This window comes from Staurois parvus, unplaced genomic scaffold, assembly GCF_062004578.1.
Source record: "Staurois parvus isolate SC_StPar_1 unplaced genomic scaffold, SC_StPar_1.0 ptg000154l, whole genome shotgun sequence".
NCBI classification, from domain to species: Eukaryota; Metazoa; Chordata; class Amphibia; order Anura; family Ranidae; genus Staurois; species Staurois parvus.
The window spans coordinates 3747973-3766903 of NW_028317950.1; the positions used below are offsets into that span (position 1 = coordinate 3747973).

An 18931-nucleotide genomic window follows, 5' to 3' on the forward strand; every position below is an offset into this window, starting at 1 on the left:
AGCTTTCAGCGCTATCACACTTTGAATGACAATTGCGCAGTCATGCAACACTGTACCCAAATTAATTTTTTACCATTTTTTTGAGACAGATAAAGCTTTATTTTGGTGGTATTTATTCACCGCTGGGATTTTTATTTTTTTTGCTATGTAAATGAAAAAGTCCAAAAATTTTGAACAAAAGTGTTTTTTTTATAAAATTTTGCAAATAAATAATATTTCATCATAAATCTTTGCCAAAATGTATTCCGTTATCTTTTTAGTAAAAAAAAACAAAAAACAAATTAGTTTATAACCAAAAATTATAATTTTTAAACATTTTTTTTTTAATTTTTATTTTATTTGTTTATATTATTATTTTTTATTTATTTATTTTTTTTACATACTGTCACCATAGCAGTACAGTTTTTTTTTTTTTTACACTGATTGCTTTTACACCCATATAGGATGTAAAAGCAATCATTTCTCTTTCTCTCTGTGTGCATTCCTGCACTCATTGAGAAGTACTGAGTGATCTGTGATTGGTCATACCTTGTCACATGGTACAAGGCTGTTGTGAATAGCCTTGTACCATGTGACCTCTGTGATCATTCACAGATTTCACACGTAGTAAGCAGTGATGTCACAATTGACATCTTGCTTACTACTTTGCATGTGATCACTGATTGGCCAATCAGTGATCACATGATCGGGACCTCGTACAGAGGTCCCGTCCGATGATCGGTGTTTCACCAGGGAGCGCGCACAAGCAGGGTGCGGGGAGGCCGTTCATAAACGGCCACCCGACCCTGCACTGCCACCGTCCGGCCGTTTATATGCAACGGCCGGTCAGGAAGTGGTTAATTGAATAGGACATTAGCATATAAAGCTTTGGGGGTCCTCCGAGGACTACCAAAGCTCTATATGCTAATGTCCCATTCAATTAATGGCTGAACTGGATGGACTTTTGTCTTTTTTTCAGCCAGACTAACTATGTAACTTAACTTTGAAGTCAGGGCCTCTTTCTATTTTGCTTAGTTTAGGGGTCTAAAAACTTTTAAAACAAGGGGCCAGGTTACAGTCTTTTAGACTTCCTTAGGCTTGGTGGTCAGTGAGTGTATAAACATTACATAGAGGCTGCTGTATCTGTGGGAAGAAAAGTACCTCAACACTGGTATAAGTGGGAGGAATAATACTCCAACACTGGTATCAGTAGGAGGAATAGTGCCCCATCATTGGTATCAGTGGGAGGAATAGTGACCCATGGAATAGTACTCCAACACTGGTATCAGTAGGAGGAATAGTACCCCATCTTTGATATCAGTTGGAGGAATAGTGACCCATGGAATAGTACTCCAACACTGGTATCAGTAGGAGGAATAGTACCCTATCTTTGATATCAGTGGGAGGAATAGTTCCCTATCATTGATGTCAGTGAGAGATATAGTGCCCCATCATTGGTATCAGTGAGAGGAATAGTGCCCCATGATTAGTATCAGTGGGAGGAATAGTGCCCCATTGTTGGTATTGATGGGAGGAATAGTGCCCCATCATTGCTGTCAGTGACAGGAACAGTGCCCCATCATTGGTGTCAGTGGGTGGAATAGCCAACCCTTGTTGGTGTCAGTGGAAGGATCAGTGCCCCATATCAGTGGGAGGAATAGTGCCCTATCATTGGTGTCAGTGAGAGGAATAGTGCCCCATTGTTGGTATTAGTGGGAGAAATAGTGCTCCATCATTGGTGTCAGGGAGAGAAACAGTGCCCCATCATTGGTATCAATAGGAGTTATAGTGCCACATCATTGGTATCAGTGGGAGTAATGTTGCACCATCATTGGCGTCAGTGGAAGGAATAGCGCCCCATCATTGGTATCAGTAGGAGTTATAGTGCAACATCATTGGTGTCAGTGGAAGGCATAGTGTCACATCATTGGTATCAGTGGGAGTAATGTTGCACAGTCATTGATGACAGTGGAAGTAATGTTGCCCCATCACTAGTATCAGTGGAAGGAATAGTGCCCCATTATTGGTATCAGTGGAAGGAATAATGCCCCCTTGTTGGTATCAGTGGGGGGATTTGTGCCCCAAGATAGAGGCAAGGAAAAGGCCTCATCTGGCCTATGGGCTGCAGTTTGGAGATCAGTGGCTTAGTTGACTGTTTCATATTTTTCTTTGGCTTTCTTAACCAGAGTAGCGGGCTCCTCGTTGAGCTACTCATCCTCTCATTTTTTTACATTTTCACATTGACCAGAAGCCTAACTTGACTTTATTCCTCAGGTGCCAGAAGCTATCCGGAAATGCCAGCGCGCAGGGATCACAGTCCGCATGGTCACAGGGGACAACATCAACACGGCACGAGCCATTGCAGCCAAATGTGGCATCATCCAGCCAGGGGAGGACTTCCTGTGCTTGGAAGGAAAGGAATTCAACCGACGAATCAGGAATGAGAAAGGAGAGGTTTGTCTTCTGCCCTAACATCTTATGACCCTTCAAACCTTGCTCAAAACTCTACCCCATTTTGCTCTGTGCACTCTAATGGCTACTGTCCCAATGTTTACTGTAGCCTCAACAAAACCTCTTGGCAAATACCAACTTTACCCCAATCCCTGCACACCAGTAGGCATGCCCTCTACCAACTATGGAGATATGATTGTATTCAGGCTTAACTATTGGCTTCTCAGACACAGTGTATTCTTTAGAAAGCAGCCACAGCCTAAGTAGAAAAGCCTATCCCTTGCAAGCAAGCTGTAGAGACCGATCCTTACTCTTTGTGTGGAAGCAGTGGTCTCTCTGCAGAGGTCTGACATACTCCATGCTGACTCAGAGCCAAACGGTCTCCAATCAGCAGAGCATGAGGTTTGCTGATTCAAAAGCTATAGATCTTACTTAACAGGGGACAAGTTAGCCTATAAAACTACCTCTGCTACAGAGAAGTCCCAAGTAGTGTTACTAGGCCTGCTTAAGTGTTGTCCTGCTGGATTACTGAATACCTCCCCAACTGCGTAATATGGGGGAGGTGTTCTGTAGACCAGCTGTCAGGGCTCCGGGTATGACCAGAGGTGTGTGGACTGACACAGGGAAACGCAGGCTTCAGATATAGTATAAACAAAATAATTTATTTAAGACTTAACAATACATAAACGCAGTGCAAAACTAAACATAAACACAGTGCAAACAAACCAAACCAAAACCCCCAACAGATAACAAAAGAACAATACTAAGCGTAGTCGGGCAGGCCGGGTCGGTAGCAAAGGAGCAGGCAAGATACAAAGGAGCAGGCAGAGCGTAGTCAGATGGGCCGGGTCAGGAACAATCAGGCAGACAAGGTACAAAGGAGAAGACTGGAGAGTGGTCAGGAATAGCAGAGGTCAGGACAGGCGGAGTTCAATCAGAGTCAGGGATCAAGCAGGATCAGACAGGAAGCAGACAGGATGCAGGTACAGGGGCTCTTGGGAAACATACACCAAGGCCCAGATCACAGGCCTGGTCATTCCTTATATGCACCTTCTGCAATCAGCCTCAGGTGTTTTGGCTGACTGCAGGAGTGAGCCTCTGGTTGCTGAGAGCACCCGCTGGCCAGTCCTGGTACTGCAACCCACAAGGCAGGTGAGTCCCACCACTATTGGCGAGTCCATTCCTGACACCAGCAGAAGAAACTGGACAAGGCTGACAATGCTGATTTTAATGTAGGGAATGCACAAGTAAATACCTAAATAGGAGCTCACTGGATTTCGAACAGGATCAACAACAATTTTGCCATACTTGCACTGTTAAAGAGATGAAACATATATATATATATATATATATATATACATACAGTGGGGAAAATAATTATGTGATCCCCTACATATTTTGTAAGTATTAAGGGGCTATACTTTTTACTATAGGTTTATTTTAAATAATAGAGACAGAATATCAACCAATAATCCAGAACAAAAAACAATACAAATGTTATAAATTGAGTTGCAGTTCAGTGAGTAAAAAAAGTATTTGATCCCCAAGCAGAACATGATTTAGTACTTGGTGGAGAAACCCTTGTTGACAAGCACAGAGGTAAGACATTACTTGTAGTTGGTTACCAGGTTTGCACACATCTCAGGAGGGATTTTGGTCCACTCTTCTTTACAGATCTTCTCTAAATCCTTAAGATTTCTTGGCTGCCGCTTGGCAACTCGAAGTTTCAGCTCCCTCCATAAATTTTCTATAGGATTAAGGTCTGGAGACTGGCTAGGCCACTCCATAACCTTAATGTGCTTCTTCTTGAGACACTCCTTTGTTGCCTTGGCGGTATGTTTTGGGTCATTGTCATGCTGGAGGACCCATCCACAACCCATCTTCAGTGTTCTGGCTGAGGGAAGAAGGTTCTCATTCAAGATTTTACAATACATGGCCCCATCCATTAGCCCCTCAATGTGGCAAAGTCAGCCTGTACCTTTAGCAGAGAAACAGCCCCAAAGCATAATGTTTCCTCCTCAGTGTTTGACTGTAGGGATGGTGTTCTTAGGGTCATAGTCATTTATTCTTCCTTCAAACATGGCAAGCAGGGGCGGACTGACCATTTGGAAACTCGGGCACTGCCCGAGGGCCCCGGGGTCAGTAGGGGGCCCCATGAGATGCCCCTGGTACCTTTTTCATAGGCTTTTTTGAGTTTGAGCAAGGACACAGGGGCCCCATGATCCTCTATTGCCCGGGGGCCCCATGAGTTGTCAGTCCGCCCCTGATGGCAAGTCAAGTTAATACCAAAGAGCTCAATTTCATTCTCATCTGACCACAGCACTTTCTCCCAACCTTCTCTGAATCATTTAGATGTTCATTGGCAAACTTCAGACAGGCCTGTACATGTGCCTTCTTGAGGAGGGGGACCTTGTAGGCGCTGCAGGATTTCAATCCATGGCGGCGTATTATGTTACCAATGGATTGTTTGGTGACTGTGGTCCTAACTGCCTTGAGATCATTCACAAGCTCATCCCGTGTGCTGATCCCTCACTTTTTTCATGATCAACCTTACCCCATGAGGTGAAATCTTGCATGGAGCTCCAGACCGAGGGACGTTGATGGTTATTTTGTATTTCTTCCATTTGCGAATAATCGCTCTAATAGTTGTCTCCTTCTCACCAAGCTTCTTGCTGAAGGTCTTGTAGCCCATTCCAACCTTGTGCAGGTCTACAGTCTTGTCCCTGATGCCGTTTGACAGCTCTTTGGTCATTTGCCCATGGTGGTGAAGATTGAATGGAAGCAAGAGATTCTGTGTACACATAATTGTTGTCCTTAGGAGCACCTTCCTAAATTGACAGGACTAATCTGTGTACCACATAAGCACATAGCCAGTCTGTGGGAGCCAGAATTATTGTTGGTTGGTAGGGGATCAAACACTTATTTTACTCACTGAACTGCAACTCAATTTATAACATTTGTGTCATGTGTTGTTCTGGATTTTTGGTTGATATTCTGTCTCTATCATTTAAAATAGACCTATGGTAAAAATGTTAGAACCTTCATTTATTTGTAAGTGGGCTAACGTACAAAATCCGCAAGGGATCATATAATTATTTTCCCCATTGTATATATATATATATATATATATATATATATATATTACTGTAAGCATTAATATAATATTACGTTATATTTATTATACACTGTTATTCTAAATTATAATACATTATAAAAATATATATATACAGTTTTATTTATATATATATATATATATATATATATACACATCCTGTATAAATATATATTGTATGATACATTATTATAAATTATAATAAATTATTCTAAATTAGATTATAATATATATATATATATATATATATATACAGTCAGGTCCATAAATATTGGGACATGGACACAGTTCTATCATTTTTGGCTCTATACACCACCACAATGCATTTGAAATGAAACGAACAAGATGTGCTTTAACTGCAGACTGTCAGCTTTAATTTGAGGGTATTTACATCCAAATCAGGTGAACGGTGTAGGAATTACAACAGTTTGCATATGTGCCTCAAACTTGTTAAGGGAGCAAAAGTAATGGGACAATTGGCTTCTCAGCTGTTTCATGGCCAGGTGTGTGTTATTCCCTCATTATCCCAATTACAATGAGCAGATAAAAGGTCCAGGGTTCATTTCAAGTGTGCTATTTGCATTTGGAATCTGTTGCTGTCAACTCTCAAGATGAGATCCAAAGAGCTTTCACTATCAGTGAAGCAAGCCATCATTAGGCTGAAAAAACAAAACAAACCCATCGGAGAGATAGCAAAAACATTAGGCGTGGCCAAAACAACTGTTTGGAACATTCTTAAAAAGAAGGAACGCACCGGTGAGCTCAGCAACATCAAAAGACCCGGAAGACCATGGAAAACAACTGTGGTGGATGACCGAAGAATTCTTTCCCTGGTGAAGAAAACACCCTTCACAACAGTTGGCCAGATCAAGAACACTCTCCAGGAGGTAGGTGTATGTGTGTCAAAGTCAACAATCAAGAGAAGACTTCACCAGAGTGAATACAGAGGGTTCACCACAAGATGTAAACCATTGGTGAGCCTCAAAAGCAGGAAGGCCAGATTAGAGTTTGCCAAACGACATCTAAAAAAGCCTTCACAGTTCTGGAACAACATCCTATGGACAGATGAGACCAAGATCAACTTGTACCAGAGTGATGGGAAGAGAAGAGTATGGAGAAGGAAAGGAACTGCTCATGATCCTAAGCATACCACCTCATCAGTGAAGCATGGTGGTGGTAGTGTCATGGCGTGGGCATGTATGGCTGCCAATGGAACTGGTTCTCTTGTATTTATTGATGATGTGACTGCTGACAAAAGCAGCAGGATGAATTCTGAAGTGTTTCGGGCAATATTATCTGCTCATATTCAGCCAAATGCTTCAGAACTCATCGGACGCCGCTTCACAGTGCAGATGGACAATGACCCAAAGCATACTGCAAAAGCAACCAAAGAGTTTTTTAAGGGAAAGAAGTGGAATGTTCTGCAATGGCCAAGTCAATCACTTGACCTGAATCCGACTGAGCATGCATTTCACTTGCTGAAGACAAAACTGAAGGGAAAATGCCCCAAGAACAAGCAGGAACTGAAGACAGTTGCAGTAGAGGCCTGGCAGAGCATCACCAGGGATGAAACCCAGCGTCTGGTGATGTCTATGCGTTCCAGACTTCAGGCTGTAATTGACTGCAAAGGATTTGCAACCAAGTATTAAAAAGTGAAATTTTGATTTATGATTATTATTCTGTCCCATTACGTTTGGTCCCTTAACAAGTGGGAGGCACATATGCCAACTGTTGTCATTCCTACACCGTTCACCTGATTTGGATGTAAATACCCTCAAATTAAAGTTGACTGTCTGCAGTTAAAGCACATCTTGTTCGTTTCATTTCAAATGCATTGTGGTGGTGTATAGAGCCAAAAATGATAGAATTGTGTCGATGTCCCAATATTTATGGACCTGACTGTATATTTATATATATATATATATATATATATATATATACACACACATTTTTATTTTATATGCCCGCCATTTATGAGGCCATATGTGCATAGGCTGTTGCTAACAATTTTTCATTTAATTTGTTCTTTATTATGCCAGTTTGGATTTAGCGTCACACTGTTTACAGATCAAAGTTCAGCTATTTCCTTTTCTAGAATCAGTGATTTGTTGTAACATGTGGTTTGCTTTTCTTAGATAGAACAAGAACGTCTGGATAAAATCTGGCCGAAGTTGCGTGTCCTTGCCCGGTCTTCGCCAACTGATAAACACACGCTTGTAAAAGGTAACAATAGATGTCCATTATATGCGGCCAATGTACATCAAACTGTGCAGTGTCATTGAGCAAAAGGATAAAAAGAAATATCAGTCCCACTCAGGGGCAGACTGACAACTCATGGGGCCCCCGGGCAATAGGGGATCATGGTGCCCGTGTCCTTGCCCAAACTCAAAAAAGCCTATGAAAAAGGTACCAGGGGCATCTCATGGGGCCCCCTACTGACCCCGGGCCCTCAAGCATTGCCTGAGTTTCCAAATGGTCAGTCCGCCCCTGGTCCCACTTATATCAGTCCCACTTTTGAAGCTGGGCTGTTTCTTGTGTAAATGTTGGGGAACAGTGACATCTATTGACCATGATAAGGTACTGCAGAAACTTCTAAAAAAAAAACAGTTCAAGCTGAATCCCAGGCGCAAATACTTTTGCTTCACTATATTCCTCAGTAGACACAAACAGAATAAATCCACTTGGTGTATACCTTTGCAATTCCAGATATTTCCTTGTAAAGTAGCAGTGACATCATCAGACTGTGCAGAGAGCATAAGGCCATATGTCCCCACCCACTACAAAAAACTACAGGCAGGGGGCAGAGACAAACCTATTCACCCTGGACATGAAAAGACTCTTCAAGGTGTTTTGTGATTTGACAGGGTGGAGAGGAGGGGTGGATGACATCAATATCTACTCTCATCCAATCACAGAACACCTTGCATTCATTGAAAAAAATAATACAAGTTAGACTGTGAATAGTGGTGGTGGCACAGTAAGTGCCCCCCCTGTGGTCAGCATGCAAATGGAAACTGAAAGATCATGAATACCACTGTATGTAGCACTGACCAGGTACCTGATATGGATAATTATATTGTGCCAAGTTGGACCGTGTGGCATGTAAGTTGGCAATAAAGATAATTCCTGGAGTTCTGCTTTACTACCCTTTACCTGGACTTGCAGATGTACTGTATACACACACATTCCCTTACAAGGAGGTGGAGGTACTGGAGCAGGTACTGCGCTTTAAGTAGCATCAGGGCTGGGATGGACAAGGGGTGGGCAGGAGGGGCAGCTGCCCTAGGCACAGTGGCGACTTGGGTGGGAGGGGGACTTGGATGGTGGATTTGTAATAGGAAAGAGATTTGGGGGGGAGGTTTGTGTTGGGGGATTTGGGGATGGAAAGCATTTGAGCTGGGAGAGGGGATTTGTCCTGGAAGGTGGGGAATTTTGTTTGGGGAGAATTTTGGCTTTCAAGGGGAATTTATGCTTAGGGGGTAAGTGTGAAGGTTAGTGCTCAAAAAAATTTTTTTTCTGGGGGGAGTGGGATTTTCGTTGATACATGATGCTCATACATATACTGTGAGAGACCCAGCACAGCTCAGGGGCGGACTGACAACTCATGGGGCCCCTGTGTCCTTGCCTCAAACTCAAAAAAGCCTATGAAAAAGGTATCAGGGGCATCTCATGGGGCCCCCTACTGACCCTGGGCCTTCGGGCAGTGCCCGAGTTTCCAAATGGTCAGTCCGCCCCTGGCACAGCTCTTCCATTATGCCAGAGGTGTCCAAGCTTTGGCCCTCAAGCTGTTGAAGTACTACAAGTCCCATCATGCCTCTGTCTTTGGGTGTCTTGCCTGTGGCTGTCAGAGTCTTGAAAGGCCTCATGGGACTTGTAGTTCCTCAACACCTGGAGGGCCATAGTTTGGAGACCCCCTGCATTATGCAATAAGAGCATGCCACAGGTTTGCTTTAAAGCCGCCCTCCAGGTAAATATTACCAGAATTTTACTGGATATCAGCATATTGAAGTCCCTGGGTACAGCAGAGCTCAGGCTAAGAGGGGAAAAGCAGCACAAGCAGCCACTCATTTGGGCTGCAGTGCAAGAAGCATGCTGATAGAAGAGGAGAACAAAGTGACAGAAATGAGCTCATCAGTCTGCTGCTTCTCTGTCACTGTCCAGTCAGAGGGTGATGAGGAGACCTAAAAGTGTTACACAGCTTCAGCAGAGAAGATTCAGGTCTCCCGCTCTGCCAGACAGGTCTGAGTGATATGGCAGAGCTGTATACATTTCAGGACTGGATGGACAGAGATACAAAGCCTTTGGCAGGTAAAATAGCTTACATATTAGTATTTCTTCTGTGCACTGTGTGTTTTAAGCTTCAACTTTACAGTGGTATGAAACCCCAAACCAAAAATGTTATATATTAGAGCTTACCAATCATTAGATGTGGTGGCTGCATTCGTTTTCTTTTTTTAAACTTTTTGTCCCCTCTGTTTTCACCTGGTGGTCTGGCCAGTAACACACCTCCTGTATTAGAGCGCCCCCAATCTGGATGAAGGACTTTTGGAAAGCAGCATTGTCAGTCTACGGGGAGGGGAGTGTTAGATGTTCTAGCAGATTTAGATACACTAACAAACTGAAGCTGAACTCCAGCTAATACTTTTTAAGAAGCTACACTAAACAATGTTATCCTGTTTGGGATGAAGGTTTTACATGAGTAAATAAAAGCTGACCATTGTAAATACCCCTGTCAGTGGTAAATGGTGTGTCTCTTACCTCTAACTGCTACATCTGCAGAACTTTTTTTTCCTTTGCAAAACAACAGACTTGCTGGCCAGATCACCAGACGAAAATAAAGGAAAGAAAGCCTAAAAAAGAAAACTAGGGCAGGCGTCACATCTGAAAATTGGTAAACTGCAATATAATAAATGTTTGCTTTTGGGTTAAATAGCGCTTTAAAGGCTGGCGTTTTCTAGCTCTGGTCAGACTAATCAAAATTGACTTCCGATTAGATTCTAGGAGTCACTCGCTGCTTCGTCCTGACACTTGTTAAAGGGAATAATTCAGGATATTAATATGGCAGCTGTCATCACTGATTTGTTTTTGTATTTACTTGTTTTGGGGTTCCAAGTAATTTTCTAGCAAGAAAATACTGATTTTTTTACATGTAGGAGAGAAATGTCAGAATTGGCCCTGTAGGGAACTAGTTATGGGTAGGGGAGTCAGAAGTGCACCTAGCCTTGGAACAAGGTTTTGGTGGTGCAGCCCTCCTCCCATTGGGAGATCAAACCACAAAACAGAAAAAGAAGCACACGGGGGGGGTGCAAACACCTAGCGCATTATCCGAGGGCCATTTGCAGTCATGCAATGCTGCACCCAAAATGAAATTTATGTCCTTTTTTCCCCCAAATTGAGCTTTCTTTCGGTGGTATTTAATCGTCTGTGCGTTTTTTATTTTTTGTGCTATAAACAGGGGCGGACTGACCATTTAGAAACTTGGGCACTGCCCGAGGGCCCGGGGTCAGTAGGGGGCCCCATGATGCCCCTGGTACCTTTTTCATAGGCTTTTTTGAGTTTGGGCAAGGACACAGGGGCCCCATGATCCCCTATTGCCCGGGGCCCCCATGAGTTGTCAGTCCGCCCCTGGCTATAAACAAAAAAGACTGACAATTTTGAAAAAGAAAAAAACTAGATTTTTAACTTTTTTCTAGAAAACATGTCCAGTAAAAAAAATTAAAAAAATCAAATTTTCGTCATAAATTTAGGCCAAAATGTATTCTGCGATGTCTTTGCTAAAAAAAAATCCTAATACATGTAAATTATTCGGTTTATGTGACAGTTATTGCGTCTAAAAATGGCAGTATATATTATGGATTTTATTTTTATTTTTTATACTAGTAATGGCGGCGATCAGCAACTTATAGTGGGGCTGCGGCCAGGGGCAGATTGACCATTTGGAAACTCGGGCACTGCCCGAGGTCAGTAGGGGGCCCCATGAGATGCCTCTGGTACCTTTTTCACAGGCTTTTTTGAGTTTGGGCAAGGACACAGGGGCCCCATGATCCCCTATTGCCCGTGGGCCCCATGAGTTGTCAGTCCACCCCTGATTGCGGCGGTCATTCTAACACTGAAAGGGAACTGACTTGGTGTCACTGACATCCCCACTGACACTAATACAGTGATCAGTGCTAATAAAAAGCACTGACACTGTACTGACACTGCGCAGGAAAGGGTTAACATCTGGGACGATCAAAGGGTTAACTCTGTGCTGTTTTACTATGTTGTCTGTGTGTGCTTTACTGTGTAAGAATGCTGCTTTGTATTGCTCTGCTATGCAGAGCAATACAAAGCAGCGTGCTGGTGCTGATGGGAGAGTTCTGCATTGTTTACATACAGAGCTCTCCTTTGTCACTATTCCTCGGCAATCGCCGAGCACCGGCGGGCAATCTCCGGCCGGGACCCGGTGTTCGACAGCTGAAGCCGCCAATGGCGGCATGGATAGGCACGTAAAATCACACACACACATATATATATATGTGTGTGTGATTATGCGCAGTCCTGATGCCCTGTAGCAGTACTTCTGCTATTGGGCGGTCAGGAAGTGGTTAAAGGTGTAAAAAAGCGATAACATACTCACAAACATGAAAGCATAAAAGCTTGTAAAGCCACTGAGATGACCCAGCGTAGTAGCAAAGTTCCCAACTGGTTTTGAAGTCAGCCTGCTGACACTTTCGGGGACGTGTCCCATTCCTCTGAGTTTTGCAATGTCTCATGGGACCTGTAGTGTCATGCTTGTAACTTCCAGTCTTTGCAATGCCTCATGGGAAATGTAGTTCCACAGCAGCTGGAGAGCCGCAGGTTGCCCACCCCTGCACTGGGTGTTTGCATTCCCCTGTGTGCTTCTTTTTTCAGTTTATGGAAAATTTAGGGCAACAAAGTTTGTCACCACTCAACAGTCTCATGCAGGGGCGGACTGACAACTCATGGGGCCCCATGATCGGGCAACAGGGGATCATGGGGCCCCTGTGTCCTCACCCACACCCAAAAAAGCCTATGAAAAAGCCAATGAAAGGTACCAGGGGCATCTCCTGGGACCCCCTTCTGACCCCAGGCCCTCGGGCAGTGCCCGAGTGCTCGAATGGTCAGTCCACCCCTGGTCTCGTGCAATATTAAAACTTGACATGTTAGGTATCCAATTACTCAGCACAATCTCATATTGTATATTTTCTGGAAAATGTGGGTAATATATTGCTTTTTTGTTCCCTAAAATAAACTTTAGCATATTTCTTACCAAAAATTAGCATTTGATAAACCACTGTGACATAAAAAATGGATCTACCACCATGTTATACCTCGGGGTGTCTGCTTACAGAAAATATATCATGGGTTTTTCTTGGGGGGGGAGGGGTTTAATCATCTCCAGGCCTAAAATGCTTTTTTAAACATGAAAAACAGCACTGAAAGGGAAAGGGTACCTACTGGAATAGGGGCTATATGGTGGATTTGGCACTCATCCAGTAGTGGTGGATGCTATTGCTTGACTACGGGAAGCATGCTATATCTGGGGCAAAGCGAAAAATCAGGCAGCAGAGTCATCCAGCACAGGATGGAAGCTTCATCTATATCAGATAACAAATGTTCTGAAAGCTTCCCTTTAATACGATAAACCAGAGCATCATTATGTGCAATGGCTGCCCTAACCCTTTCTTTATTTCCAGGGATCATTGACAGCACAATCGGTGAACAACGTCAAGTAGTGGCAGTGACAGGAGATGGCACCAACGATGGCCCAGCACTCAAAAAAGCAGATGTTGGATTTGCAATGGTAATTCAATTTGCGGCTCCCTCCTGGATGATTTGCATGTATAAAAAGACTGAAGGAAATTACATTATCATCGGTGAAATCATATTGTGACAACAACTTTCCATCCCTGTCATTTGACATGTCTAGTAGAGTGACGGGAAGGAACACAGGGCACCCAAAACATATAACCCCAGGAAAGCATCTCCACAGCCAAAAATGAATAATAATGGAATTTATAAACTGAGGTTATCAGTGCTAAGTGGAACTAAACTGTATCTTAAAACCACAAACTGAAAACTGTTTAATTCATTTTTAATTTTCAAAGCAACCTCCCTGACCTATTCATGTCTCCATATTTTATTTTGTTGAGAAATCACTTTGATAAACACCCCTAATTTTAGTTGCAACCATCTTGATTAGGGGCAGATGATTCATGCAGCATTTACTTCCTGGAATCCATCTGTCCTTAGTTCAGGCATGCAAGCAGGAGGGTGTGCTTAGCTGAGAAAGCCCCTCCTCCACATGAAACAGAAAAAAAATGCCCATGAAGACTCCTGGGATGTATGACAGCATTTTGACCTAGGCCAGAAATCAGGAAGCAACTGAACAAATGTAAAAAAAAAAAGTAACACAAGCAAATAGATTATACCTTCCTATCTCTTTACCAATGCGAGCAGCATAAGGAATAAACATAGCTAATGTTGATTGAGAGACTTTAGTTCCGCTTTAAGCAAGTGTAACACCTTCCTAGACAGGCTGCTAGTTAGGTTAGGTAAATTTAGTTCTTGTGGCTTTCCTGTTGAGCAGCTTGTGATTGCTTTGGGTTGTTCAGGGTTTCACTGGCTGCAGTTTTGATTGTTCCCCCTGCCTTCTGGAGGATTCTAGAATGTAGTGGGCTGAATGAAACAAATCAACTGCTGAATATATACTGTATGTTGTCTCAGCCAATCCCTGGGGGAAGGTGCCCAGATGGTGAATGGGAGTGAGTACAAATAGGCTGAAGCCTGGAACTGCCCTGTTCTTATTCAGGAGAAGTTCCCAGCTGTTGCCCTTCCAGGTAGCCCAACTAAAAATCTGCATATGTTCATTGAGGTCCTAGCCAGGCTAGAGATGAAGATGGTTAAGTGCTAGGGTGATACTTCACCACTCCTTCCCCTGGTCACCGTAGCACTTAGCCACTCTTTCCCCTTATCACCCTAGAACTTAACCACTGCTTCACCTTATCACCTTAACACTAAACCACTACTTTCTGAGTCACTGGCCTGGAATAAGCATGCAGCTTTTGAACTAAGAGGAAATTCAGAACTTACCTTTCAGAACATTGACCTTTCCCAGGGCAATGACTTGGATAGCACTGAGGCCTTTGGCTTTGCATTGTAGCCAGGGCAACTACCATTTTCAAAGGAAAGTTCAGCATTTAAATCCTATATATTATCTGAATACAGGTTTAATTTAATATATACAGGCTAGCCAATGTGATGGCCATCCTCACTAGCCAACGGGAGGGGGTCAGCCAGAGTTTTGGAGCTGCTCCTGAGAGAGGAAATCTGGGGAAAATATTATGTTACCCTTTTAGATAGGCTCCCAAAGCACTGCAAGAGTTATTGCTCTTGCTTGACTCTACCTCTTCTCCTGCTCCCCTGGCAGCCAGTGTGCATACAATGCTGAGCCTCCATGGTTGAAAGAACTGAAATCCAATGAATGAAAGGGGTGGGCCAGGACAGTAACACTGGAGAGGAAAGGGCTAGATCAGTGGTCTCCAAAATACGTCCCTTTCTTTGCTTTTATCTGGCTCTTGAGGCACTATTTTATTCACTGACACCAATGAATGGCACTACCTCCCAATGACACCAATGATGATGCAAAATTATTCCCCATGACACTATTGATGGTGCACAATTCCTACCAATGACATCAATGATAGGACACAGTTCCTCCCAATGACACCAACAATGGGCCAAATGACACCAATGATGGGGAACAATTCCTCCCAATGATACCGATGATGGGGAATTGTTTACTCCCACTGCTGGGACATTTTGTACTCCCGATAGCTATAGTCCAGCCCCCCTAATGTCTGAAGGTCAGTAACCTGGCTGTTTGTTTAGAAAGTTTGGAGACATGTTATAGTTGAACTTTAAATTAGTATAAAATTATATAAATTCAATATCTGCAAAGTAATTATTTAGTTTTGTTTTTTTTTTTCTTCGGACTTTTAGGGATTGGCAGGCACAGATGTCGCCAAGGAAGCCTCAGATATCATCCTAACAGATGACAATTTCTCCAGCATTGTCAAAGCTGTTATGTGGGGCCGCAACGTATATGACAGCATTTCAAAATTTCTTCAGTTTCAACTGACCGTCAATGTGGTAGCTGTGATTGTGGCATTTACTGGGGCCTGCATCACTCAGGTCAGTATGTCCATCATCATGTGACAGCCACCCATTAATCACATGAAGTGGTGAATTGATAGCACTGGAGCCTTGAGGAAATAGAGCTTGCGTGTTTGAAATTGATTTTATCACAACTGTACAAATGGTGACCCAATAGGGCAACAAAGTCATATGTGGGCTGCATCCATATACTGAGGAACTTTCACAGAAGCCTTGGGATGTGAATGCAATGTTTGAGTTTAATAATCCAACCCTTTTTGGGGGCCATACTACTTTCCCCTCATCAGGGCTTTGAGAATGATGATATGGACTCTGCATGGTGATATACACCAATCAGCTTTAACAGTGTGACCAATGATAGGTAAAGTAACATTGATTATCTTGTTACAATGACACCTGAAAGAGGGTGACACCTGAAATTGCAGCTCTTGCGTGATGTTCCCAGTCTGCAGTGGTCAGGACCTACCAAAAGTGGTCAAAGGAAGGAAAACTGGAGAATCGGTGACAGGGTCATGGGCAATCAAGGTTCATTGATGCACATGGGGAGGGAAGGCTGGCCTGTGTAGTCTGATCCAATATAAGAGCTCCTGTAGCTCAGACTGCTGAAACAGTGAATGCTGATTCTGATAGAAAGGTGTCAGAAAACACAGTGCATTGCAGTTTGTTGCATAGCTGCAGACTGGTCAGGGTGTCCATGCTCATCCGTGTCCACAGCCAAAAGCCTACACCAGGTACATGAGCATCAGAACTGGAGCACGGAGAAATGGAAAAACTTGGCCTGATTTATTGAATCACATTTCTTTTACATCATGTGGATTGCGGGGTGTGTGCATCGCTTACCTGAGGAAGAGATGGCACCAGGTTGCACAATGGGAAGTCCAATCCATGTAGGCCCCACCTCACAATGTACAAAACCTAAAGAATCTGTTAATGATGGCTTGATGCCAGATACCACAGAGTACCTTCAAAGGTCTTGTGAAGTCAAAGCCTCAATAGGTCAGCACTGTTTTGGCAGCAAAATGGGGACCTACTCAATATTAAGTTTTGGTAGGTGGTCATAATGTTAGGGATGATTGGTGCATTAGTACTGTGAATCTACAGGGAACTCGGCCACGTTCAGTAGTGGGTTAGGGCTACCCAACTCCCAGAACCTCCAGATAGAGAACCTCCCACAACACTACTCCTCCAACCTCTTCCTCATCACAGCTTGTAAAAAATTAAAAACCTTTAAAATGAATTGGATCAGCACAAAAAGCAACTGTGTAGTAAGCACCCTATCATTGTTGACTGTGAAGGGGCTTCTAGTGCTGATTTTAAAGTTTTCTTCATGCTGTTGAAACCATCTGATGACACAGATAAATAAGAGCCAGAAGGTTCTGTCTCTGATACTCTGATGTTTGTAGGAATTTAGTCTCATTGAACCAAGAGATCTTTCATGAGGTCAGATAAAGATGTCAGATGAGAAGACCTGGCTCTCTGTATTTTTTCCAAAGGTGTTCAGTAGGGTTGAGGTCAGGGCTCTGGTCAGGCCACTTGAACTCCTCCACACCAGACCCATCAAACAATGTCTTTATGAAGCTGTTTTTTTACTTGGGACAAAGTCATGACAGAATAGAAAAAGGTCTTCACCAAGCTGTTAGCACACAAGCTGAAAGTGCACAATTGTCTGTTGGAATTTGTGCCCAGCTCAGACACTGATGTTGGATGAGAAGACATGGTTCGCCATCAAAAATCCATTTCATCCCAAAAAGGTTCAGTAGGGTTGAGTTCTGGGCTCTGTGCAGGCCACTTGAGTTCCTCCACACCAAACTGGTCAAGTCACGTCTTTATGGACCTGGTCTTGTTGCTGGAACAGAAAAGGGACTCCTCAAACTGTTACCACAAGGTTGGAAGAGCACACTTGTCTACAATGTCTTTGCATGCTGTAGTATTAACAGAATGCTTCACTGAAAAAGACCTGAGCTCAATCATTTGGTAGGGGGTGCACATATCATTGACAATTTAGTGCAGGTATGAAAGTCAGATGTCCACAAACGTCTATAGATATATTGGGGTTGGTTTATTAAAGGCAAACAGGCTGATCACTTTGTCAGGGAATTTACCCAAGAACGAATGATAGGAAGCTCTGCTGCCTTCTATCATCCAACCATGTGCAAGTCAAAAATGCTGTTCTTTTTATTTTCCATGCACATTATTGGGTATTCTTTGCAAAGTGAAATTTCACCACTTTCACCAAACTTTGGGGAAAATACTCTTGCAAAGTGCAACATTCTATGTAAAGTGAACCTGTATGATTTAGTAAATCCAGTCCATTGTGTCTCTCACGGACTCTAGCAGTGGACAAGACTCACCAGAAGTCCTCAGCTTCTGCAGCCATTGCAAAACCAAATTTCATTATCTCCTTCAGGGAATATTTGACAATGGTGGCTACATTAATTATCAGGGAATCCAGCCGTAAGAATGACACCTTTCTTAGGCCCTATAGGAAGAATTGAAGACACAAACTACATGGGATTGGGGGGGAGTGTATTTCACCATTGTTGTGTCAGAGAAATTTATAGAGCTCACTAACTGAATCATCTCACTAATTATTTCCAAAAAGTTAGATATTAGTTTTAGACGGGGCTAGACATAAATGTGACCACGTTGGAGACTAGCCCTGCATGCTCACCATTCACTTTTTTTACAGTTATCTGTAAGGTTTGAGGGACTCTATTTGGGAACCAATCCACAAAATTGTGTGAATATTCACTTCAGTTATCCGATCATTTGAAAAGCAAATTCCTGTTTACTTTGCACAGCTTACTTTGTAAGCAGATGTTTTTTTGCATGATTGGATAAATTAGGTGAATATTCACTCAATTTTTTAAATTATGATTCTCAGGGTTTTCAGAAAATCAGCTTTAGTTTATTCACTAGAGTCCTTCATACTTTCCAAATAACTGATGCAAAAATTTAAGTAAAGATTTTCAACTCTTTTGAAAACAGCCCAACTGTGTTCAACCTTCATCATCTTGTTCTGTTGGGCTGCTTTTTAAACTGTTAAAATGTCCTGCAGTTCATAAACAGTAGGTTACAGCTGACTATGAGGTGTGACAATTTTATTCCTGGAATGCGAGTGGTGTAGACCTATGCTGGCGAGTCACACAGCCATTCGCAATGGAGCATGTTTTGACATGTTCTAATAAATTGCCTGGGTCACAGGCTAGT

The 18931-nt window shown here is 42.9% G+C and overlaps 1 protein-coding gene across 5 annotated transcripts in view; it reads left to right on the forward strand.

Moving 5' to 3' along the window:
* The window catches only part of ATP2B3 (ATPase plasma membrane Ca2+ transporting 3), a 380238-nt gene that overhangs the window by 326645 nt on the left and 34662 nt on the right, over window positions 1–18931 (forward strand). For all 5 annotated transcript variants that reach the window (XM_089674938.1, XM_089674936.1, XM_089674937.1 and 2 more), the window contains 4 exons: window positions 2254–2433; window positions 7678–7765; window positions 13243–13349; window positions 15548–15739. In XM_089674938.1, the coding sequence (XP_089531064.1) occupies window positions 2254–2433; window positions 7678–7765; window positions 13243–13349; window positions 15548–15739 (567 nt within the window). The remainder of the gene's footprint in view (window positions 1–2253; window positions 2434–7677; window positions 7766–13242; window positions 13350–15547; window positions 15740–18931) is intronic.